At 35.3% G+C, this 26,839-nt stretch overlaps 1 protein-coding gene across 3 annotated transcripts in view; it reads right to left on the reverse strand.

The window, feature by feature from the left end:
• Nucleotides 1-6,911, reverse strand: part of si:ch211-51h4.2 — a 77,563-nt gene extending 70,652 nt beyond the window's left edge. For all 3 annotated transcript variants that reach the window (XM_041270287.1, XM_041270288.1, XM_041270289.1), the window contains exons 1-2: nucleotides 6,800-6,911; nucleotides 558-621 (exon numbers count right to left, since the gene is read on the reverse strand). In XM_041270287.1, coding sequence (XP_041126221.1) covers nucleotides 558-621; nucleotides 6,800-6,830 — 95 coding nt within the window. In that variant the 5' untranslated portion in view covers nucleotides 6,831-6,911. The remainder of the gene's footprint in view (nucleotides 1-557; nucleotides 622-6,799) is intronic.
• Between the last annotated feature and the right edge of the window lie 19,928 nt (nucleotides 6,912-26,839).

Below are 26,839 nucleotides of genomic sequence, written 5' to 3' on the forward strand. Positions count from 1 at the left end.
GCCAGATACAAATCTTTTAGTGTATTTTAACATGTTTTGTTGTATTAACAGTATTAATATTAATAGCTTGTATTGAAAAATGTGTTTTGCTACTTTCTTTTATTATTAACTAATGTACATACCGTATTAAATAAATAAGAGTACATTTTGCTTTGATTTTTGCGATAAAACTGCAATGAATATTGTAGCGATCTTGCCTCCTGCAGACAGACGCATCACAGAGTGAGACAATCTACACACAGACAGAGGGCAGGCGAGGAGCGTATATTAGGCCTATGTCTCTGTATGTGATCACAGAATCGATGTTCAACTGTTTATTCACATCTCCCTTGCACTCCTCATAACAAGAGAAACCACTAGTGGAGGCTTTGAGTAATTTGTTGATGTCTAAATACTTTTGCACGCTATATATATATATATATGAGTAATTTGTTGTGTCCTAAGACTTTTGCACCGCTATATATAATATATATATATATATATCTATATATATATATTATATAGTATATATATATATATATAATACGGATATCTTATATATATAGATATAATATGACCTTATATGAAGTGAGAGCATATGATTCACTGCCTGCCAGAACATAGCTGATCCCAATAGCGATACTGAAAGGAAAAGCATATTTTTTATTATTTCAGAGCTTTTTTTTTTTTTTTTTTTTTAATAATCATTAACACTATTGGCATTATTGTTATTAACAGCAAATGGTTCTCCAAAACAATTTCTCTTTACGTTACAATTGCTATTTGAATTTTCCTAAGAAATCTTATTTAAAAATTTTTAACACAGTATTACTGAAACTGAAAGGATGGTTCAAAGTCTTTTTTAATAAACAACTATAAATGAGGTTACATAAGGATACGGGCTAAGAAATAATAAAAAATAAATTAGAATATAATTTATGTACAGTATAGAAATCTTGCCTAGAAACATACATTTGGCAACCAATGCAGTATTAACAAAAATTCTTAAGGAAATGTATGGTATTTTAATGGATCCCAACCATATCATGTATACTAAAAATATCTGACATTGTATTGACTCTCATTTCACAGATTGTATACCATGATAAAAGTAATGTGCCAAGAAATTTAGCATTCCCTCGCAGCTGTGTGTTTTTTTTTTTTTTTTTTTTTTTTTTTTGTTTTTCATTTTTATAATAAGAGAAGGAATTTTTGTAAAACCACACTGGTAGGTAAACTTAATTTATCACCATGGTACCATTAAACAATTTTACACTGGGACGTCTGCAGAACACTTGAATAACCTACAAACTAAATATTGGATATTAATATAATACTTCATATTATATATATATATATATATATATATATATATATATATATATATATATATATATATATATATATATATATATATATATATATATATATATATATATATATATATATATATATATATATATATATATAATATATTGGATGTTTGATACACACACACACACACACACACACACACACACACACACACACAGTACTGTGCAAAAGTTTTAGGCAGGTGTGAAAAAATGCTGTAAAGTAAGAATGCTTTAAAAAAATAGACATGTTAATAGTTTATATTTATCAATTAACAAAATGCAAAGTGAGTGAACAGAAGAAAAATCTAAATCAAATCCATATTTGGTGTGACCACCCTTTGCCTTCAAAATATTGCTGTTTTGAAGGCAAAGGGTGGTCACACCAAATATTGATTTGATGTCGATTTTTCTTCTGTTCACTTACTTTGCATTTTGTTAATTGATAAATATAATCTATTAACATGTCTATTTTTGAAAGCATTCTTACTTTACAGCATTTTTTCACACCTGCCTAAAACTTTTGCACAGTACTGTGTGTGTGTGTGTGTATATATATATATATATATATATATATATATATATATATATATATATATATATATATATATATATATATATATCCCCAAATGTTTAGTGAATTATTACCTTGCCTATGTGTCATGCACGTTATTTGCTTTCCAGTTCTGTAACTAGTATTTCTGGCAGTCTAAAACAAATCAACAATCTTTAAATATCAGTGGGTGTCCATAAACACAACGATGCAATACTATGATCCCTTCCTCTGTCCCAGTGAAATTGTGTGAGAGCAAAAAGCTACAGCAGGACATCTATCAGCTTCTGAAGCCTCTCAACGCAATATAATAAATATTGATTCAAGAGGTTTTGCTAAAACCTGTCAATGCTGATAAAGATCATTCTATCCAAAGGACAAGCCGGTCCTTCAATCTAATAAAAGCTAACATTATCGAGTGATCATTACAGACCAATTAATAAATGTATTAGTAAATATGTTATCAAAAGTCCTTCACTTAGATGTCCTACACAGCACTAACAAGACAGATTTCAAAGTGCCCTGCCAATGTCAAAATAGGGCTGTCATTCAGAAATATTAGGTTGGCCAGGGTGACCTCTGCACACCGCGCACCACCGACCCCTGTGGTCTGGCTAGGTGTCTGCAGGTTTGCTGTAAGCTGCCCAGAGCTGCGTTGTCCTCCGACGCTGTAGCTCTGACATGGCTGCATGTGGGCCGCAGAGTGAAAGAAGCGGTCGGCCTACGGCACATGCTTCGGAGGACAGCATGTGTTCTTCTTCACCACTCCTGAGTCAGAGAAGGGATGGTAGCAGTGAGCTGAGCCTAAAAATAATTGGCTATTCCAAATTAGGAGAGAAAATTATATATATATATATATATATATATATATATATATATATATATATATATATATATATATATATATATATATATATAACTGCATTCAAGAAATTTAGAATGAAAAACTAAAATAAAATTTAAAAAATTACTTAAGGTTTGCGTGTTGACGTGTCATTAACAAAATGCCTTGAAAACTTAATAAAGAAAATTATAATGCAGCAAAAAGTCAATTAAACAAAAACCGAAGGGAACAGGTGATAAAAGATGATATCAAGATGATAAAAGTTCTTCGGGAACTCATTTCACAGTCAAATTGTAGGGTGCCTAAATAAAAATTGCGAGTTAACAACAACAGATTTTATTGTTTGTTGCATCTTCTTTAGCAGCCACATCTATCCCAGATATATTCAGTTACAAAGGCAGCACGGTAATTTAAGATGTTACTGTAATGAAAAACAGTAAATGCAGCACAAGTTGTGTATGAAAACAGGGTCACCTTCTACAGGTAAAACAGAATTTATTTCTCAAACTGATAATTTTAAAGAATGGTGACAGCAAAACGCATATAAATACTTTGGACTGTAATTAGGAAGGTCTACTACTGAACAAAAAAAAAAAAAAAAAAAATTCTAATTTAAATTAAATGTACTGCAGCTTACTTGATTGCAGTAGAAAAAACAGCCATTCATTAAAACTTAGCTTTCAGACAATCAAAAAGAATGTTTTGAAAATATGTAAAATATATGATACTATTTACTGTGGTGTCTTCAAAATCTTAAATAACAGAACTCACTGAAGCTTGTTTTTTCCTGAAACAATAAATGGTTACATGTATAGTAAAAAACATAAGCAGTTGAATATGATAGCAACCAACTTGATCTTAATGGCACCCAGCAATTGGATTTGACAACCATTTTTTTGGGGCCTAGGAGCCACAGGCTCCTAAGGCAAAAAGTTAGGTCGGGAGCCCTGTCAGTGCTGCTGGTTGACAAAACAAATAAATAAAATAATTCTGAATAGATAAATGGTTATTAAGTTAAACTGTGTTGTTTCTTTCTCTAGATAATATTTATCTTTATATGTGAATCCTAAGCAAAATTACATAATATACTACGCTTTGGTTTTGACTTAAGTTTAGTGGCTCGGTGCTTCTACACATTTATTGACCTGAAGCCCATTTCACTTTCTGTAAAGTAGGATTTATTGGCTGGCATTTATGCTAATCATGTCAGTGCATTAATCACATCTGAACATGTTAACAGATCAAACTGTGAACAAACTGCAGCTAAGAATACACTGAAAGTAGTTGAGCTATTAAAAAAAATGATTATGGTTTGCCATTCATTGTGGTGAATGAGCAAGAATTATAAAACACTTTCACAGTACATAAAAGCATTACAAAAAAGATCAGAGATATAAGACATTAACATTTTTGGGTAATTTAAAATGAGCACTGAATGCAGTTAAGACCTTATCTACATGAGGATAATTGTGTTTCATAAAAAAGTGTTTTGAATTATAAAATAGCAATGTAATTCACTATTAATAACTGTCATACAATAAAGCTTGCTCGTTACACTTGCATTAAATGTCTCCTGTACGCACATTATAGATGACAGGGAGAAATACTGCCAGAAAAAAGCAGTTTATTTTGACAGTAGTGACATTTCTCACAAATATAATTTTAAAAGAGGAAGTCTAGAGGGCAAAAAGAAGATTAAAACCCCACTTAATGTTAATATCGTACTAGGTCATGCCCTTGTGGTTCAACAGACAATGGAAAACTTTCCTAGATAATATAGTATATCTCATTGCCTTCATTAACCTTTTCCACTTTATTAAAAATTCCTTTGCTGGTGCTCCGAGCTAGGCCCAGCAGGGACACATTTCAGAAGGTAGGAAGACAGCTCACTATGTCAGCAGACTGTTGCTTAAGCTTTTGTCAGTCCCAGCATGTGGATGCCTGGCCAGATTCTGCTTTCCTTTCATATGGCAATTTGGAGAGGAAAAGGTAACATCTGTGTATTAACACTCAAAAGAACCATTTCTGAAAACCTTTCAAGTACAGGGGTCCATTTTATAATATACCTACTATATACAGTTAAACAGTAAGTACTGATATACAAAGCGACACCAATAATATTATAGGTAAGTACTTAACCAAAGTTCTTTAAGAATTAAAATAAACATGCAAGATTAGCATTTTTAATTACATTTGTATCTAATACATCTCAATGGCTGCAATGCCACATTATAATGTTTTGATACGCTATACTTTATGTGAGGATGGCTGCAAAGGGGAAAAGTAGAGATTACAAAATGTACATGATGTTAAAAGACATAACAGAGATACTGTGCTGTAGCTGATCATTTATTTATGCTTTTTTTTTATTTAAAAAAATACATAAATCCTTTGGAAAGTTTGCTTGAATGTCACTGTAGAACCTTGTAGAAGTATATGTTTATAACAAACACCTTGCATTCTACTAATATAAATAATCAATCATGTGTATGCAATGGATCACTTGGGTTTGTGCCAGTGTTGCTTTTAAGTAATAACTTAAATGAGTGACCAGTGGTTGACGGACTGCCAATTAGCAAGTATCTTTGCTTGGCACCAATAATGTAAGGCAGTCTGCCAGATTGTAATGACAAGCAAGTCTTAATTTTCTGGAATTCTGATTAACAGGACATGTAACCTGGTTATGTTTTGTTTTTTTGGCCAACATTTGTTCTTGCCACTCATTATTTATTTATTTTTTTTATAATTACATTGACTTGCCAAAAACATGATGCCACTTCATTTGATTTTAAATGTAGGTATTTCCTTTGCCTTTGTTACTGCCAGGCACGGTCTTGCCATGGAGTACTTGGCATATTCTCCATGCCCAGCTTGTGATGTTATAATTGCATCAAGTAATAGTAACAGTTCAACCATACAAATGCAGCATACACAGTTTAAGAGGGCATACAAAAGTATATAGAATGCATAAGAATATGTAGCCTATTTCATGTAAAAGCTTAAACATTTTACTGTTGTGTATATTTCACTAAAGGGAACCAGGGTACTTGGCTGTTGTAAAAAGTACCAATCCCAGATCTCTCTTCTCATACTCAGCTACTAGCTCTAATTTCAATACAAACTTAACAATAAGTTGTCTTTTCTACAAAATACATGTTTTTGCAATAAATTTTGTTCAATGCATTGATGGTAGCTTGTATAGGTGGGACAATATACTAATGTCACGATACAATACATATCGCGATATACAGGTCGCCATACATTATGTATCATGATAAACGCGATGGTCTTGATTGGCTATTTATATGATGCATAAGGAAAAATGATCAAAAAGCCAATTAAAAAGATCACTATAAGATTGCTCTATTGAATTAGCCCTGACCATGTTTCACTTATTCAACAGATTTTCCTTCTGTTCCTTTTAACACAGATATTGATAGACTGCTAACATTGTCTGCTTCTTGCTAACTGCTGCTCCAGATTTAAGTTTATTTATAATGCAATTATTTACAGTATACACTTCAGGTGTGCAATAAAGCAAATCAAACAGAATCATCTGCAGAAGACCAATAGACATTTTAAATAAATTGCAATGATACTGCAAGAAAATAAACATAAAATTGGCTACTCTCTGCATTTAAATTGATATGTACCATGCAGTACACCCATACTTTAATTAAAGACTTACAAGTCACAAATACATTGAATCCTTTTTTGGTAATGCTAGATTACAATTATTGTAGTTTCATTTTTTTTTTTTTTTTTTTTTTAAATATCATGAAGGCCAACGTCACTATAATAAATTTGGTGGTTACACAATTTACATGCAGTCTTTTCAAAATGTGGTACTAAAGGGTCATCACGTGGCCAAAAAAAAAAAAAAAAAAAATGAAAACAAAAAGAGCCCTACATATGGGTTAAAAAATATTATTATTACACTATACATGAGCTGGTTTTGTGCTGTTATGCACGAATGAATATACAGGGTGATTAGAAAGTAAGTATCAAGATAAAGATGTCACAAAAAAAAAAAAAAAAATAATAATAATAATAATAATAATTTTAACTTACAACTGAAAAACCAGAAGAAGGTTGAAGGCATAACTCATATACTTGCTGAGAAACAGAACTCCCAGAATATGCAAGTTTGGAACATATTCCTCTTCAGGATTCTCTCCTTTGTTCTTTGTCAGCAGCCCTCTGTCTGAAAGAATAAACACATCTTAAATTATTAAGAGAAACATACAAAATACACAATAGGAATGCAGCAAACTTAATTTGTTTTTAAATCTATCATGGTCTTTTTCATTTGAGAGATTGAGACACCTATTTAAACATGCAATTCCGGAATCTGCAGCCATTACCTTACTGTGATGCACTTGTTACAATGCATTTGTAAGCATGACCTTTCATCTTTTTAACAGATTTACGTTAAAATAGGAAGAGGCTTAAAGGTTCAGTGGTTAAAGGGGCTTGTTACAAGGAGGATGTCGGTTCAATCCCAGCCACTGACACTGTGTGTAACCCTGAGCAAGTCACTTAAGCTCCTAGTGTTCCATCCTTCGGATGAGACATAAAACAGAGGTCTTATTGCAGGTGACTCTACAGCAGCAGTTGTTGATGCATAGTTCACACCCTAGTCTCTGTAAGTCACTTTGGATAAAAGTTTATGCTAAATGACCATATTAATTAAGAGTGCAGTTCATTCTTCAAATGCAACTGTTTTTTTGAACATTTTATCCAAAATCGGAGCAACGCTTCTACTCCTACTTTAAGTAAGGCAAAAACTGAAAAGTTTATATATGATGGCTGTTGAAAAATGATTTCCATACAAACAAGTTTCTACCAAACAGTAACAGCACAAAAGTGTAAGCAATTCGCTTAAAATAAACTACAGAAAACTATAGTACCAACAAAAAAACACAGCATTCAGTATACTGCCAAAATAATTTGGTTGTCACAACAGTAAGTTTTCGTACTCTTCACATCATTCCAAATCAGTAGTGCCAGTTGTCTAGAAATAATCCTAATAAAGCTTCTGCTGTGCTTATATTTTTGTGCTGTTAAAGCAAATGCGCGAATGGCAGGGGAATATACTACTGCAAGTACGAAGCAATTTCATTAATTTCTCAGAAGCATCCATCTGCTAAGCAAGAGACAACCAAATAATTAAGATGGAAAGGTGCACCTGTCACCGAAACATACTCTTCATACCAGGTTCATTAGAAGAAATCCACTTGTAAAAGAGAAGCAGACATTATAATATCAAGTACAGGTTTATAAGGGTAACTAGCACAAACTGTACTGCAAGCAAATATGCTTTTACATAGACTTAAGCCACACAAATTGCAGCTGTAGTTTTACTAATACAATGCTGCTGCAGGCACAATATTTAGTACTTTTAGTAAAACTGCTAAATACTTGTTATAGTACCTCTTCAAAGTGCTGCATATTATTAATGAAATAAAGCACTGTATCTTTCTGCACAACTTCCTTAACTGATTAAGCTATATTGAATATTGCTTTATTAATTTCTGGAGAAATTTAAAAAAAAAATGTAAATACAGTAAATGTAACTGTCGTGCTTTCTTAAAGGACAATATCTTAGTACAGTAGAAGTTTATTCGTCGTCTTTAATCCTACCTCATTTTTACACTCTGAGAAGTGTCTACCAATATTTGTTGAATTGACCGATTACATAATTCCTTCACGTATTGCTTAATGATTGAACACACAATGCTAACAATTAAATAGCTACAAATAGACAGGAAAAAAATTCATGGTGTAACCCACAGCCACTGTAGGCAACTCAATTCTTGAGTGAGGCTCGACTATAGATTTACAAAGTACATGTACAGCTAAATGACATGATTTAGGACCTGATCAGGAGTTAAATTTGTTCAATTAGAGAGATGGTTGGAACAGAACTAGGATGAAAAAGCTAACTACTTATTCCTGCTATATCACCTTTAAAAACATCCACCTTTTTTAATAAGATTTTTCTAGATTACTTTCAAGAGGGAAAATTACTAGCTGTCAAGACCACTAGGCACATTTTTTTTATTTAAAAAAAAAAAAAAATCTAGGTCAGCACTGAGCTGCTGAGACACTTTGCCACATAACACCAAGGACATGATCCATCTGTTATCATCAATCTGTTCCAAGATATTCCCAATATGGTTGCCAAGTGGGTAAATCCCAGTACCGTGGTATATTGTTTCAAGTGTGATCACAGCAATTACTGAATTAACTGCTTTATATGTTACACAGTATATTCATACTTCCTATTGCACATTTATTTAGGTTACATGAATCGATGAATCCATAACCGCCCCCCCCCCCCCCCCACACCAAAAAAAAAAAAAAAAACCCTGTAATTACACGCCAAATCATATATAACTGCACATATTGACATGACAACATTTTTAGTCGTTAAAAAAGAAAACCATTGCAAACTGTAATGGTGTGACTTGTATTGATTTAGGTACAACAGAAAGCCAAACAAATTATTTACCGCACAATGGGGTCTAAACTAAACCCCTGCCATTTAAAGCCCTTGTCACCAATTGTTACTTTTATGAATAACAACAACAACAATTACTTTTTGGACCATCTGCAAACTTTTGGCCATCCATAAAGTTATTTGAATGGCAGTAGTTTAACACTAGACATGCTGTTTGCACATTTGGCTGTTTTTTCACAAAGCACTCCCCAGCAATCTCTACACCAGGGGTCTCTAACCCTGGTCCTGGGGAGCCCCAAACCTGCAGGTTTTATATGTGTTTATGACATCAATGATAAAGCTCTGGAACGCATATTAATCAACTAATCAAGCCAATAATTGGTCCAATTACGTAAACAAGAGCTCGGTTTAAATGAAAACCAGAAGACACTGTAGCTCTCCAGGACCAGGGTTGGAGATCACTGCTGTACACCTATCTCCAGTACAGCAGCACAGAGGGGGCATTATCTGGGAGAGTGACTACTGAGTTGTGTACAGCTAAGTGGGCTGAAAGATGTGAAAACGAGAAATCTGAATAATGTGAAATTACAAAGCAACAAACAAAAGGTTGTAGCTTATTCTTACTGTACCTTTCACATCTAGTCACGTCTAGCATTTCTATCAGTTTTCATCATTGTAAGTGAAGTTAACACCTTTGACAAAAAATAATAAACATGATTAAAAGTTATTCAAAAAAGAAAAAAAACTTCAATGGTGGATTAATTTATCTGACCTTGCAAAGAAAGTGTTTTTCCTTGTTGTATAGATTTTGGTTTCCTTACCAGTTAAAGAAGGTTTCAGTATTAAGCGTATGCCCTACACCTGACTGCTTTTCTTTCCCCATACTGCAGTAGGCATGAGCTACATTGCACAATTTTTAATGTTCAATGATTAAAATAGGTTTGCTATATATATATTTCACTTTTCTATTCTTCAGAAAAGTACAGTATGCATTAATTTTCTTCTTGTGTGCTTGATTTATATTTTTTAAAATAATGTAACATACATATTTTACCTTTAGCAACAAAGCATTCATTTAACTAGGTCATACTATGTGAAAAAAAGCCCCAAAAAGTTACTTTGCTGCTTTTTTGCTGTTCTTTAACTTTTTATTGACCATGCTTTTCTTTCTTCCCCCCACCCCCTTCATGTACTTTAGTTGAAACTCGCTACCTACAATGGTCAGCTGCAATCAGACCTACAGTAAAGGAACCAGTATTCATTCTGAGAAATTAAAGAGAAAAATACCCCTATAGTCTGCGAGAGCGTGGGCGGAAGATGACTCAAGGTTTGACAACATTGTTAACGACTTAGCATGAAGTTTTAACACCTACTCTCATGTAATGGATCTCACGACAAGGTCTCTTAAAGCTCTATTGTGCAATAGCTCACAAACCAAAATTAAAGTAAACAAATATTTTAAAATAATTCCAGGAATTTTGACATTTGAACAATTAAAATAATGGTAATTGTGACTTATGGACACCACATTTTAAACAAAATAGTTTTGTAAATTGTTAGGTAATTTACACAAAATCCTTAACTGCATTTATTATTAAAATGATCACTGAATCAGACACTTCAAAATAACATTCATAGCTTTGGGCAAATTGTTTACTTTGTAACACCTTATCTGTTACATACTTATTAAAGTATATTTAACATGTATTAATTATTGCATTACTCCCACATATATTTTAATAAAACTACTTATTACCACAAATCTAAAAATGGGCCAAGAATTTTACTTTGAATTGTTGATGTACTGTGCCAATGCTACATATTCTTGTTCCTGAGGTCTGATTTTTTTTTTTTCACTCCACAGTAGCTAACCATTCAAATTAGATTTGACTAGTGACAGGCTTCTTGCCAGTGCCCAGTATAAGGCTGACATTCAGCACTTACACCCAGTGTTCATGTACATCCTTGATTTCCCTGATCGGTTCATTATTCATGTTGGTTCTCTCTAAGTTAGATGAGGGTTAGAAAGGTAAATTACTGGGGTACTCTAAATGAAATCACCATTCAAGTACTTTCATCCCATAATATATACAACACTTAAGGGATGTGGTTCCAAATGTCACGCTTTCATCAAAAAAATACTTTCAGTGTTTACAAAGCCTAAGTTCGGATAAGCAACAGATGTTGTATGATTCAGGTTTAGCAATAAGAAATCAAGCTAATTTCTTCTTGTTCTTTGTTTTGTGATGAGCAATCAACTGCTCCTTATTTACAGTATGCATATGGTTATAAGAGGCAGTCTTTTCTCCTTACAAGTACACAGTGTTACATTACTTCTGGTAAATACTGTTGTCACTGACAATATAAAAGGAGTTTTCAAATCACGAAATGGCATGAGGAGATGAATCTCTTAAAAAAAATATTTGTGAAAGTCAGAGTTAAGAATTACCTTTCATTGTAACCATTTTAGCATAACATCGTTTTTGTTTCTTGAAAAAAAAAATGTGGTTCTTATTTTAAATAAATTTATGAAATTTAAATGGCTTTAATTATCTCTATTAAAAAAACATATTCAAGAAGTGTAATTCATGTTGGCAAAGGCTGGCAATTTAAACCTGCAAATTAAAAACAGAGTGAATTAGAAACTGTTCATTGCTTATCTGCAATTCCACAAGAGGGTAGAAACTTCATAACAGCTCTTGTACCTCAGCCAGGACATGCAATAATTTGCTAGAGTATAATGAACAGTGAATCAAGAAAAAAAGTAAATGTTGATTAATGATTCAATTTGTGATTAATTGTAAAGTAAATTTTCTTTCTCCAAGAAATACATACTGGTACTTTTATGCATTTATTTTATAAATTGTATTAAACAACAAGACCAAAAAAACATGGGCATAGCATTTTTAAAAACAAAATAGTGACAGTGTGTGTTGTTCAGATATATACTGTATAGTGCACAGTTGACAGGAGGCAGCAACAATAGAAAATGTATCTGAGATTTACGTTAGCCAGATTAGTCAATACGAGATCCCTAATCTCAAAATCTCAGTTCCAGAACACTCCCTTTGAATGCTGCTTTTCAAATGCAGACTAAACTCTGCTTCTTCACTGTCCTACTCGTCCAATCTATCTATTTAATACAAACAATTTAGTACAGCAAATAAAACTTGAATGACAGGTTCTAGAAATCAAACCACTGGATGCACACTGATTACTTATAAACAGCATTACGTACACTGTGCTCTGTAGAATTTTAACATATAAAAAAGTGTTGTTTTTTTTTTTCTCTGTGCATCCGTGAGTAAAAAATTATTGCGATTCCAAAACTATTTTTATTAACATAGTAATGGTGCTGGGGACTCCCCTTGAACAGGTTGAAGAGAGTCCAAAAACACAATACAATTTTTTGATTAATATAGGCTTCCCTTATGACATTACCCCATTTTTCTTTATTAACCTATCAGAAAAGACAATTACAAACTGATGTATATTTTTATAAACCAATCATATCATTGACCACGAGGGTCCACCTTCTTTTTATGACCTTAAGTGAATGTAACATGAAAGCCTCTTTGATGTTTTACTCACAAACCATAATGTCATAAAGTTAAGGGAAGAAAGGAGATTGTAAGTCTTTGAAGATATTATATCTAAAATGTTATCTCTGAAAAAATACAGGGTCCCCTTTTAAATTGCCATTTGGTGCACTTCAAAGCTTTCTCCTTCCCATCTGTCTTCCTGCTCCAGTAATTAATATTAAAATCAAATTGTCTTCTAACAGTGACAGCGTGGAGAGCAGCAGTGTGGGAGAAGTGCTTCATGGAAAAGTGCAGAGCAGTTTAGAAGCAGTTTAAAAGCAGGTTGACAGATGCAGAAACTAAACTTACAAAAATTAACATGACTTTCAAGACAACCTGCATGATGTGGGAAATCCGAGAAAACCCAGCAGACCTAAATCAAGTGTAAAGTGCTGCAAGATTCAGGACTTGCTTCAGTGAGTAAGTATGTTAGATATGGAGCAGCACAAAATGACAGAGCAACAGGAGTTTGCGCAGCTGGCACACCTGAAATTCTTGGAAGTTTGTACCCCTAACAGACAAAAAGCCACAAGGGAGATAGCAGAGGGTAGAAACAGCTGGGTTCAGATAGGCAGAGGACAGAGGGGAAAAAAGAAATGTAGTTTCACAACCACCAGAAATCAAAATGTCAAACAAATTTGACCCACTTCAAAATTTAGATGATCAAAACCAGCATCAAGAGAAAGAAAGGAACAACACCCAGGACCACATAAACGGTGCTGGTCTGGCAGCAAAACAAAAGGGAGGTCATGGTTGTTGGGGACTCCATATTAAGAAACACAGCAAGTTCAGTGCTTAGTCTGGACCCCTTTACAACAACAGTGTGCTGCCTTCCAGGAGCCTTTAACACGCACATCACTGAGAACGTGGACAGGCTGGCTCCTAGAACGAACAGGAGACTACCCGGTAATAGTCGTCCACATCGGTACAAACAACATTCGAAGAGAGACCAAGATCCATGGTAAAACAAATTCAGAGAGCTAGGAAGGAAATTAAGACAAGACCAAAACTGGTAATTTCTGGGATACTGCTGGCACATTGCAAAGGACCACACAGACTGCTGGAAATAAAAGTCTAAATGCATGGCTGAAATCGTGGTGCACACAGGAAGGCTTCAGCTTCCTTGAACATTGGACCACATTCTACAACAAGGACTACCTATGCAGGCAGGATAGAAAGGGAACCAGTCAACTCAGAGAAAGGATCCTTGAGGAGGTTCAGAACCATTTAAACTAGAAAAGAAGGGGGGACAAATCAAAAAAAAAAAAAAAGGGCAACTACACCAAAACAAGGGCAACAACTCAGCTAAGATGCCGTGATTTAGTCTTTTCAAATAACGAAGGCAGAATAATTCAACAGAGGTCAGAGAAACATTGGCAAACTCGGATCACAACATGGTCTCATCTGAAGTGCTTTTTACAGTGTATCTGCAGGTTTCATGAAGTTAAAGTTTTAAAAAGTATTTTTTAATGCCACTTGGAATGCAATTTAAGACCAATTTCGCAATAAAAATAAAACTAAAACAAAGTAAAAAAAAGAAAAAACTGTATTCCAACCAAATATAATTATGGACAGCAGAAAACTACAAAGACACCAATTACTTAAGATTAGGTTCATTTTGTTCATTTACATTCGATTTGTTGAAGACCTTCATATCTTTCACACTTTTCAATTAGACCAAAAGGAGACTGAAAATTGATTTCAACATGCATGGTGCCTTTCTTATTGCCATTTCCCACTTCAAATCACTTAAATTCATCTGCAACTAAACCTGAATAAAACCAGAACAACAACAGTACAGTACAGGCTAGAGGTGAACTTCGGAGGGAGGATGGGAAGGAGAGAGAGAGAGAGAGACACACACACACACACAGACAGGCCCTTGGAATACACCTGTGTGCACACACACCTTATGGCATGTGTCTCAATTCTGTGACCCTACTCTCAATTTCTGCTTCAACTTGTTTTACATCATTTATTTAGTCCTCCTTAATGTACTGGATTTGCCGATGAGTTGTTTCATCAAGTTGCTTGACTTGCCCTGTGCTTGCTCAACAAACTTGTCTGAATCTCTTTCTAACTTTCGGACACCTCCAGCAGAGTTTTCCTCTTTTTCTTCAGTTGGCAACAAAAGATTTTGAATAATGTGATGGCATCTTTGTTAGTGTTCCCTGTATGCTACTGTTACTGTTTGAATAGATCATGGATACCTTGCCATAAACAAGCATAACATAAGTGAAACAATGTGACAGCTAGAATTCCACAACATTTGCAATCAATAACAATAACATTTAAACAATATTTTGAGAAGTTGACTTTGAAATGTTGCAGTAAATCCACAGCTGTCGCATGTGCCATGAACTGCGACCCCAGGTACCTGGACTGAACATGATCATCCACCCAAAATCTTACATGCAGGTCCAGCTGTTTCGTTTCTGTGGTTTTGTTTAGCCTCTCGTCAAACATCAAAACAAACATGCCCTCTTTGTTTACATCGGAGATGAGCTCCTTCTTGATGTGCTGGGCCAATCCAAATAGAGTCATGTAGGCAGTCTTGTCCTTCCCGCAAGCAAAGGTCCTGGCTATTTCCGAGTCAGGAAACATTATTTTGAATAGCTTAGCCAAATGTTGTCCGGAGATCAGTTGCTGTTACCGATGACGTCGTTGTAATGCTAATGGTACACTAGTACTACTGCCGACCACAGTTGCTGGGCCTGTCTGCTGTACCGGAGACGGAGCAGAGACGATGGAACAATACTTAGCGATGCGCATTTGATGGCGGCATTTAACAAAGCGTTTGTGTCTCTCACACTGCATATGTGATTCCACAGCTTTTATTCCCAGTTTAAAAATGTTTCTTGCAAAGTATGCAGCGGGCTTCGGACGGATTCCTCAACTGGCTTCAAACAATCATAATTGCTGTTCTCCAACCACTTACCGTTAAATTTGCACTTCCCCATGTTAGCTACACACAAACCAAAAGACAGTAAACAAAACTCATATACACACAAGATGATAGATACCGGTAGCTAGCTAGCTAGCGAACGAAGGACATTGCTGTGAGGCACTGAGAAAGCCGAGGTCTGTGCGCGCCAAACACTGCTCCCACTCTGCCAGCTACTAAAAAAAATCGCCCAGAGATAGAACACCTACAGTGTTCTACTCGTGTGTTCCATCTGTTCCATCCAATCACCTTCTTTGCATCACCTCTGCCATACATGCATAGCTAAACACAACGTAACAAAAATAGCATATATCCCGGTCACCAATTTTTTTAAGACCTTTGAAAACTGTAAGTAAGACAATTTAAGACATGACAAGGCCTGAAATTTAGGAAAATTAATTTAAGACAATTTAAGACTTAAGGACTCGGACACCCTGTTTTTAAAACCCATAAAGTAAACGACTCAAGCTAAGATTTACAATTTTAAAAAGGTAAATTATGAAGGAATGAAACAGAGACTAACAGAAGTAGAGATAAAATAGTCCAACAAAATATTCGGATATACAGTGAAAAGTGTTGAATTTAAATCAAGGGAAGTAATGTTAAAACTTGCATTAGTAAGACCTCATCTAGAATATTGTGTTCAGTTCTGGTCACCTCGCTACAAAAAGGACATTGCTGCCTAGAAAGAGTGCAAGACCGACCAGAATTAATCCTGGTTTAAAAAGGCATGTCATACGCAGACAGGCTAAAATAATTACCTATTCAGTCTTGAACAAAGAAGACTACACAGCGATCTGATTCAACATTCAAAATCCTAAAAGGTCTTGACAATGTCGACTAAAGGATCTTTTTAGACCTGAAAAAAAGAAACAAGGACCAGGGGCCACAAACGGAGATTGGATAAAGGGGCATACAGAACAGAAAATAGGAGGCACTTTTTTACACGAGAATTGTGGAAGTCTGGAACAAACCCCAGTAATGTTGTTGAAACCAACATCCTGCAATCCTTAAAGAAGCTGGTTGATGAGATTCTGGGATCAATAAGCTACTAACAAGCAAAACGAGCAAGATGGGACGAATTGCCTCCTCTTGTTTGTAATCTTTCTTATGTTCTTAACTAACTAAATTAAACCCAACTACAAACCAATTCTTAAACTAAACAGTTAATCTTTTAAAACATAGTTTATTGTACAGTGTTTTCCCAAAATGCCCTTTTTTAAACATTTAAAAGGATGCTCTCTTTTTTCTTCATAAACATAACACTTTCTGTACCTCTGCCTGTTTCCTTGCTTTACACTACTTAAACTAATGAAAGAAAAAAAAATAATTTAAAAGGTTACTTCTGAGCAGTCCCATAGTTTTAAAGCTATCAATTATCTTCCCCCAACTATTTTTTTTTGTGCAGCCAAAAGCACTGTACTAGGGTCCTAAGAACAATTATTACTATAATTGCCAGGAATAACCAATCCCAAAATATGTCGTTGGCCACTTCACAAGACCATCAAACCCTTGGCAGGACTTTGGCTTCTCTTTGAGAAAAGCTCACCTCCATTATGGCTTTGGGAGCTTTAAAGAGCTCTCTGCCTGAGTTTTCTTCACCTGAGAGTGGATGCCTGTAAATACACTTGATTCAGGAGCAAAAGGTAGTTATCATACCACCAGGCTTCGATTTCAAATCCATTGGCTTCAAGGGCAGGTAAATACATCTGAACAGTGTGAGTTGATGCGAAGCAAAAATCAGGGGTTGACTTACATCTAATATTACAATATAAAAATTCTGTGTGATTGCTCAGAATACACCACTGATATTGATCTACCTGCACTGCCCTTTCTACCTGTTGTAATGGGTTGTGACAGAAATACAATGATTCTTGGTTGTAAAACTCCCTCCCGACCTGTGAGGGTGCTAAGCAGTGAGAACAATATTCTTTGGACGGGATGGTCTGACAGTTCTTTGCCATGGTCGAGAAGTTGGCAAGTCTGGAAGGTGGCGAGACTATGTAGCGAGAACGCATTGACCCGGAAGGTAGAGGTGATCACACTCTTTTACCAAGGGGTCATTTGTGACAGCATAAAAAGGAGACTGTCTATTTGTTACGTGCTATCAATCACTAGACAGCTAACACATTCCGGAGCTGTCGCCAGAGGCCAGCACAAGCCCGGAACATCACTGCACTTGTATCACAAATAATTTCATTTGCAACACTAGCACTAATTCATGCACTAACAGACTTGTGGATGTGTTTTGTGTGGGTGTATAATAAAAACAGGACTACTATTTGCGGGGCAACCAAGGTATTATAAATTAAGTAACACACACTGCTGTATTACTTACCTCCATTATTATTTACTGTTTGTTTTGCCGTCAGGCACTAGACATAAAATAAAACAAACCTTTTCACCTGGATTACAATTGTCTGTCTGTTCTTTTTATATCACATGCAACTGTACACTATCAACCACTTTGCCACACGGGTACACTTGCATTTCTATTAAATTACTATTAAGAGAGACCACCACTTTACATCTGCATACCACGTGCGTATTTGTCTCATAGCATCAGCTCTTATGTATCATACCACTCCAATTTCCATTCTGAACTTTCCAAGTTGCTTTTTCCATCCCATACAATCACAGTATTATTGTTATACACTACTCCAATAGGCCTAGCCTTAACCTCCAATATATATTTATTATCAGGCGTAGCATTATGTACCAACATGCTTCCTTCTCTAACAAAAACAGGAGGTTTTGAATAAACTATGAACAAGTTACAGTACTGAACAAGCAGGATGATCAACATTGCAGGTTATGAGTTATTTGAGTATTAAAACTTTTTTGTTGTTTTTACTTGCCAATAGTTTTACAACCCAACAGCAATTTAAACGCTGAAGCTTACAAAAACACAAACCTGCAATCAAATCCTAATTAAATTAAAAAAAAAAAGTTACCTGTACTTTTATTCTTTTACATCTTACTACAGATTTGCTTGTCGCATCGCACTACTAAAATAATATCTACATTTTAAGTAAAGCGACCGAATTACAATGCCTGCTACCCTGCACCCATTCATAATCATAAACAAAATGCCTTTTAGATGTAATTGGTATATTTGCTTTTGTCAAATCATCACATCCTGACAGCTTTAAAACTATGTTTATACATTAATAGAATCATGTCTGAGCAACGTCATGCATGCCCATCAACAATCATCATGTCCCTCTGCCCCAAGAAGATTAAAATACCAGATCATCTGAATACATGATTTAAATTAATGAGTCTTGTTAACTAAAACCAGTGTGGTTTAATTAATGCCCTCTCTTTTAAACAAGGCTTTTACTTTATTTCCCTCAAACACTCCTAAACCCAGTAAAAATAATGTAATTATTCTTTACTTCAATGTTTGATCTGCTAGATCAAACTCCATGGGTAAATCAATAAAAAGGTCACAGAAAGTAAATAAACAAGTTGCAAAGATCAAAATTAAATCAGCTCTAATTCGTAAACAAACACTGCCTGCAATCTACATCCTATTACCACAGAAAAAGCAGAGTACACACACATACAGCAGACCACTCAATGTAACACTCATGTTTTATATAGGTTAAAAAAAATAAAAGTTTAAAATGAACAGTTTATCACAAACATACCCAAATGCCATCTGAAAGTGCTACAGATAATGAGGTTGTGATAATACTTTGAAGAGGATCTGTGTTATTTCAAGGCGGTTACCACATTCACCATATAGTGTAGAGAAAGATTAATGGACAATTAAGTGAATAAAAATAAAGATTTTGAATGAGGACCCTAAAAAAGGTCTGATAGTCATACAAGGTTCTCGACAGCAAGTTTGAAACCACTTCACCTCCCTGTGCCTAGTATCAGTCATATTTTAGTTGTGTGTACATGAGTGACTGGTATTCCTTGGGCTGCATCTTTTGAAACATGATTCTGGTAATTGTTCTGTACAATCTGTTTTACAAGCAGCGCCTTCTGCTGAATGTTTCTATTAGAGCCTCTGTCCTCCTGTTTGTGGCATGCATGTTACATGATCAAGCTAAAAGAGCTGTCATTTGGCAAAATTAAATCAAACTAAACAGTGTATTGTCTCATCTCATAAATAAATAAGTCGTTCAGATAAAGAACAGTAATATGTATTCCAAACAGTTGTGAGATATTCAATCTTTTATTTCAAGGATTTATATATATATTTTTTTTTTAAATCCAAAAGTTCCACAATTTTACAATAATCCTTTTATATGACTTCAGTTTTCCATAGATAGATTTTCATACAGTATGTAGGTTTTAAAATATAAAATGTGGGACACAGTACATGTCCAGTTTTACTTCCGATAAGTGGAAAAAAATGTTTGTTGTATATTCCTTAACTCTGGAACAACAGTGACAAAATAGGTTTTCCACTTATTCTTGCAAAAACACGTGTGATCAAGTCTAAGTTACGTCTTTTAATGGTGCAACAACCATATATATCAGAACAACAACAAAAGCAAAACGCCACAATCACATGATCACAGTAAAGTTTATTAGAATATTTAAAATGTGAGATGATGCACGTTATAATGTTTATTTGTTATTAATATATAAATGTCGGCGAACGTCGTGTTTTGTTTTGAAAGTGTATTCAGTTGTTTTTGTTTGTTTAACAACCTCGTGGTAATGTGTGGCGGTCGGCTAGTGTGTTGTTAAACTAGCCGGCAGTCACACATAATTAATAAACTCGTGCAGATTGTGGCCGAGGGGTAATTAAATAATTATGAACTAGTTAAACACCTCGGCCATGGTATTTAAACCCTGCAGGGTAGGTGTACAGAGGAGAGGAGAGATATTTAAACCAAGACTCCGAAGTGTCGTGAATGCTACTGCCCAGCCGGACCTGAGTGTTGTGTTTTTGTGTTTGACTTTGTTTTTGTTTAAATCTTTTATTTTGCTCTGTGAGCATGGGTGTTTCTGTTCAACTTTTTAATTTATTTTTGTGTTCTTTAATAAACTGCACACGGCGCATCTTTTTTGCAACTGCAGTTACCTTTCTTGTTCTTCCTTCTGGCCTGAGGTCACCACAACACTATTTCCTGCCACAAACCTATATTATTTTAACTACAAATACAATATAACTCACATGCAGAAACTACTACTATGAAGTAGGCTACGATTGAAAAAAAATATTGTGAACTTACCTAATATTTACCTAAGTTTTGTACACAAGTACATTCTGTGTATACATATTTTCCCCTTTTCTGTGGAATTATTACAGTAGCTGCCTTTTAGTCCACAAAACTGCAGATTTGCATTTTAAAAGGGTTATTAAAACTATTAATTTATTATTATTTTTTCATTTTTTTAGACCAGCTATGAGAATCAACATTACCATATTGGCAAAAATGCACATCCCCATCTAAACCTAATGGAACACAACCTTCTTTATGATTGGTGGAGAAACAGTAATCAAGTACTGGGAATGGACCACTTGCTAGTGCAGCTGTTCCAAAAAAACATTGATATAGGGTACAAAGTAAAATCTTATCGTTGGATGTTGAACTATTCCAATTTACGCACACCATAACTCATGTAATAAGTCCATATACAAATTAATATTATCATCTTGAGGGCTAGAGAAAGCAGCTGTCTATCATGAATGTATAGGGAACCATATGGACAGCTGACCAAATGCTATGCTCTTGGTTGCTACAGTCATTTCTTTTTAATAAAAGCTCTGCTACAGATTGACAGCTGATTTGATCCAGTCAAAGTAACAGGTGTAAAAAGGAGCCATCAGTCACTACCCATCAAACTTGATTTTCATGATGGCCCATTTCAGTACTTCTTGAGCTCTTTGCATTTACTCTTGTGACCAGCCATTAGGCAAGGTAGATAAGCCAGCTGTCAGCATGCAGTGTACAGGTACTGGGGGGGGGGGATATACATAGTACTGTGCAAAAGTTTTAGGCAGGTGTGAAAAAATGCTGTAAAGTAAGAATGCTTTCAAAAATAGACATGTTAATAGTTTATATTTATCAATTAACAAAATGCAAAGTGAGTGAACAGAAGAAAAATCTAAATCAAATCCATATTTGGTGTGACCACCCTTTGCCTTCAAAACAGCATCAATTCTTCTAGGTACACTTGCACAAAGTCAGGGATTTTGTAGGCATATAGTCAGGTGTATGATTAAACAATTATACCAAACAGGTGCTAATGATCATCAATTCAATATGTAGGTTGAAACACAATCATTAACTGAAACAGAAACAGCTGTGTAGGAGGAATAAAACTGGGTGAGGAACAGCCAAACTCAGCTAACAAGGTGAGGTTACTGAAGACAGTTTACTGTCAAAAGTCATACACCATGGCAAGACTGAGCACAACAAGACACAAGGTAGTTATACTGCATCATCAAGGTCTCTCCCAGGCAGAAATTTCAAGGCAGACAGGGGTTTCCAGATGTGATGTCCAAGCTCTTTTGAAGAAGCACAAAGAAACTGGCAATGTTGAGGACCATAGATGCAGTGGTCAGCTAAGGAAACTTACTGCAGCAGATGAAAAACACATCATGCTGACTTCCCTTCGCAATCGGAAGATGTCCAGCCCTTCGGCGAACAAACTGCCTTCTGCTACAGCCAAATATTTCAGTCCTGAGCATCTGCTGCCATTTCTGCACCCCAGTTCCTGTGTTTTCGTGCATAGTTGCTTGGCCTTGTTTCCACGTTGGAGGTATGGCTTTTTGGCCGCAAGTCTTCCATGAAGGCCACTTCTGACCAGACTTCTCCGGACAGTATATGGGTGTACCAGGGTCCCACTGTTTTCTGCCAATTCTGAGCTGATGGCACTGCTGGACATCTTCCGATTGCGAAGGGAAGTAAGCATGATGGGTCTTTCATCTGCTGCAGTAAGTTTCCTTGGCCGACCACTGTGCCTACGGTCCTCAACGTTGCCCGTTTCTTTGTGCTTCTTCAAAAGAGCTTGGACGGCACATCTGGAAACCCCTGTCTGCCTTGAAATTTCTGCCTGGGAGAGACCTTGATGATGCAGTATAACTACCTTGTGTCTTCTTGTTGTGCTCAGTCTTGCCATGGTGTATGACTTTTGACAGTAAACTGTCTTCAGTAACCTCACCTTGTTAGCTGAGTTTGGCTGTTCCTCACCCAGTTTTATTCCTCCTACACAGCTGTTTCTGTTTCAGTTAATGATTGTGTTTCAACCTACATATTGAATTGATGATCATTAGCACCTGTTTGGTATAATTGTTTAATCATACACCTGACTATATGCCTACAAAATCCCTGACTTTGTGCAAGTGTACCTAGAAGAATTGATGCTGTTTTGAAGGCAAAGGGTGGTCACACCAAATATGGATTTGATTTAGATTTTTCTTCTGTTCACTCACTTTGCATTTTGTTAATTGATAATCTATTAACATGTCTATTTTTGAAAGCATTCTTTACAGCATTTTTTCACACCTGCCTAAAACTTTTGCACAGTACTGTACATGTTAGCCATTCTGTTTTTATACACTGCATTATGCGACAGAAATTAATGAACCCAGCAAGAATTAAGAAGCCATTTTCACTTACCCGTTAAATATATAATAAGTACATTACAATTCACATTAGTCTTTTTTTTTGATTAATGAGGTGATATATATGTTGTCATCATCATCAGTAACAAGACATCTTCAACTATAGTATTAGGTAGCATTACATGGCTTGGAAAAAAATAGTAGGACTACAGTGTACAGTACAGTCTCCCTCCCATGTGTTGTAGCGAAGCGGTTATTCTCCAAATAGTATGAATTCTACCCGATATAACCTTTTGACAGAACCCTGGCACTATGCACAAGAAAATACCAGACAGCAGCTGAAACACAGCAATAAGCCTACATGCTGTAAATAAGCCTTGCGGTTGGGGTTGGTTTAGTCCTTTAAAATACAGACACAGACACAAGGTTAAAGGTTTAAGCGACGATGCGCTATTTTTAATAATAAAAACAAAACGAAAATGAAAACAAACACCTAGCTCTTATGAGCACTAACTAAACACGAGCAGGAACCTGCTCTAAATAAGCCAGACAGCTAAACTGTTTACCGGTTGAAAACAAAACAGTTTTCTTTACATTACACAAAAGGAACACAGTACCTTTCCGTGACTGCTCGGCAGCAGGGTACACCTCCTGCTTCCTTCTACTCAGCCATCCTAAAGAGACTGGCTGCACCTCTTAAATACCCTGCACCTGGCTCTAATTTACAATTTACAATTGCTTCCAGGTGCAGGGGATAATTAACAATCAATTAATTAAACAAAACATGCATACGCACATGTTTTATGCAGGGAGGATATTAACCCCCTCCCTGTTGTATTACAGTGCCAATAAAACATCTTCTGGAAACTGAATAACAGCATTAAGACAAAATATTATTGAAGCACCTCTATCCAGTTTGAAAAAAATGAAATAGTACAATGTGGTTGAAAGAGCATCATGTGCGGTTTAATCTAGATTGTGAACATAAAATCTTGGATTGTTCACAAAAAATAGGAAAACAACCTACCAAAATGAGTTCAACTTGGGACGCTAGCTACAAGCTTCAGTGAAAACTACACCTAAGAAGTCCCATGGGATCATGATGGCAGGGCAAACTTCCTCAAATCTTAATCTTTTATCATCATGTGGCTATGTTTACTGTATGTGTGAAGCATACTGTACACCCCTCAGCATGTTGTTCCAGGAGGAAGCGTGATGGTCTGGGCTCTTTTGCTGGATCCAAAGTCAGAGAATTGCACAGAGTGAGTGGCACCCTGAACCAAAACGGCTACCACAGCATTTTGCAGCGCCATGCAATACCCTCTGGTATACGCCAAGTTAGTCAGGGGTTCATCCGACAGCAAGATAATGTCCCAGAACATACCTCTAGGCTATGTCAGAACTAACTTAGAAGAATAGAACAAGACGGTAGGCTTCAAATCAAGGAATGGCCAGCACAGTCTCCAGACTTAAGCCACATCAAGCTGGTTTGGGATGAACTGGACAGAAGGGTGAAAGCAAAGCAACCTACAAGTGGAACACATTTGTGGGAACTTCTGCAACAGTGTTGGAAAGAACTTTCTGAACAATATTTGATTTCCATTGTAGAAAGAATGCCATGAGTGTGTTCAGCTGTTATATCTGCAAAAGGTGGCTACTTTGAGTAAAAAATGTAGAATAAATTTTGTTAAACAAAACGATTCCATGATTTCTTTTTTTATCTCCAATTGTTTATTTGTTCTATGCTTTAATTTCAGAGTACATTGAGACATTAAACTGCGTAAATTTCAATAAAAACTGGAAAAACGGAGGTGTTCTAAAACTTTTGACCAGTAGTGTGTGTGTGTGTGTGTATGTGTGTGTGTGTGTGTGTGTGTGTGTGTGTGTGTGTGTGTGTATATGTATATATATATATATATATATATATATATATATATATATAGTGATATTAATGGAAAGTAGTACACAAAATTATAAGCACATTACCATCTAAATTTAAATATATACATATTTTTTGCAAAATTAATAGCATCAATGTTGTTGAGCCTTTTGGACGGTAGACTGAATTCAATAGGGAATGCTAGTGCTGATTCATCTGAATTAAAATCCAACTGAAATACTGTATTTTTAAAAGCTTCAGGAAGTTGTTCATATCCTTAAACCAATTAAGATATAAAATGGAATATAAGATGTTTAAAATGGAAAGCAGGTTTCAATAGGAAAACACGCTCATATCCAGCTAAAAATAACTGAACTGTAAACAAACTGAAAGTTAAATAATATATGCCTTTGGATGAATATGAAGTACATATATCACTGCATGGATGTCTAATAATTCTGGATTTAATAATACACACCATCTTGGTACTTATATAAAACTCTTGCGAGCATAGCGCTCCCCCTTTACAAGGCTGACCACTATAATGCATAATTGGTTATAAGGTGCATTGTGTCGATCTGTCTCATAGTGCCATTACAGTAGCACTTTGATACTCATAAGGCACAACACAAATAGATCTGGCTTCAAACTATGGCTACTGATGACAGCACTATAAAAGGAGAAACACAATATAATGCTTTTTTGGACATTTTATGATCATTTGTTACAGTTACAAGGGGCACAGTACACTACATGCAGTAGTATTCTACATAGTATACTCAAGTTTTTTTAGTTATACAAACAAAGGAGGGTACAAGATGTGCATTCTGATTTATTTACTGTATCTCATTCTAAAAATAACACTATGGATAATAAACCCATGATAGTTCTATAGAAAGACTCAATTAATACCACTACTTCTCATAACATTTTTTCAACAGTGCAATATTCTGATCATTTATCTTCATTAGCAGGCTATTCCCTCCTTCCTGTGTCCAAAATAGTTAATGGATCCATTCTTTAAGCCAGTCGACATGATTAGTTATCATTGACATTTGCTGATATCAACTCAACTTCTGCATATCAGTGGCTTGCTGTTAATGTTCCCTGTGGTACTCTTAATAAAAACAATACTGCACCCATCTGTTTCTTCGTCAGAAATCTGACAGGTTTCACATGGTGAAGTATCTTATAACTAACTGATGAGACAGCTGGGAAAACAGCAAGAATACAGAAAAATAAAAATGAAACAATAGTTTCCTATTCATTATTTTGTTGCTATGTTTATTACGGAATGTTATTTTCTGGTTTTGTTAATGGGCAAATGAACTGTTAATGCCAAAGAAGAATGAAACAGTACAGAAAAAAATGCATTTTTTATTACTAACAAGTTAGATTTGCAAATTAGATTTGCATAATTTTCACCTTCTTTTCTCTCTCAAGTGTACTATGCATTAACTGCAGCTTACAAGCTTCACATTTCGCCATACCTCTACGTGCTTTGCCATGTTTTATTTTGGAATTCATAATGCTGGGAATAATTTAGGTCTTCCACGGGTGGCGTTTTGAGCCATTTTAAGTTTTCCTGTGGCCTGTTACTTGCACAAATCAAGCTCAGGTGTATCTTAAATCAAACACTAATGAAAACTTTTAAAAGGGTGCTTCTACCAAACAGTAAAACTACCTATAATAATAAAAGTATTATAC

Source organism: Polyodon spathula, chromosome 14 (assembly GCF_017654505.1).
Source record: "Polyodon spathula isolate WHYD16114869_AA chromosome 14, ASM1765450v1, whole genome shotgun sequence".
Taxonomy (NCBI): Eukaryota; Metazoa; Chordata; class Actinopteri; order Acipenseriformes; family Polyodontidae; genus Polyodon; species Polyodon spathula.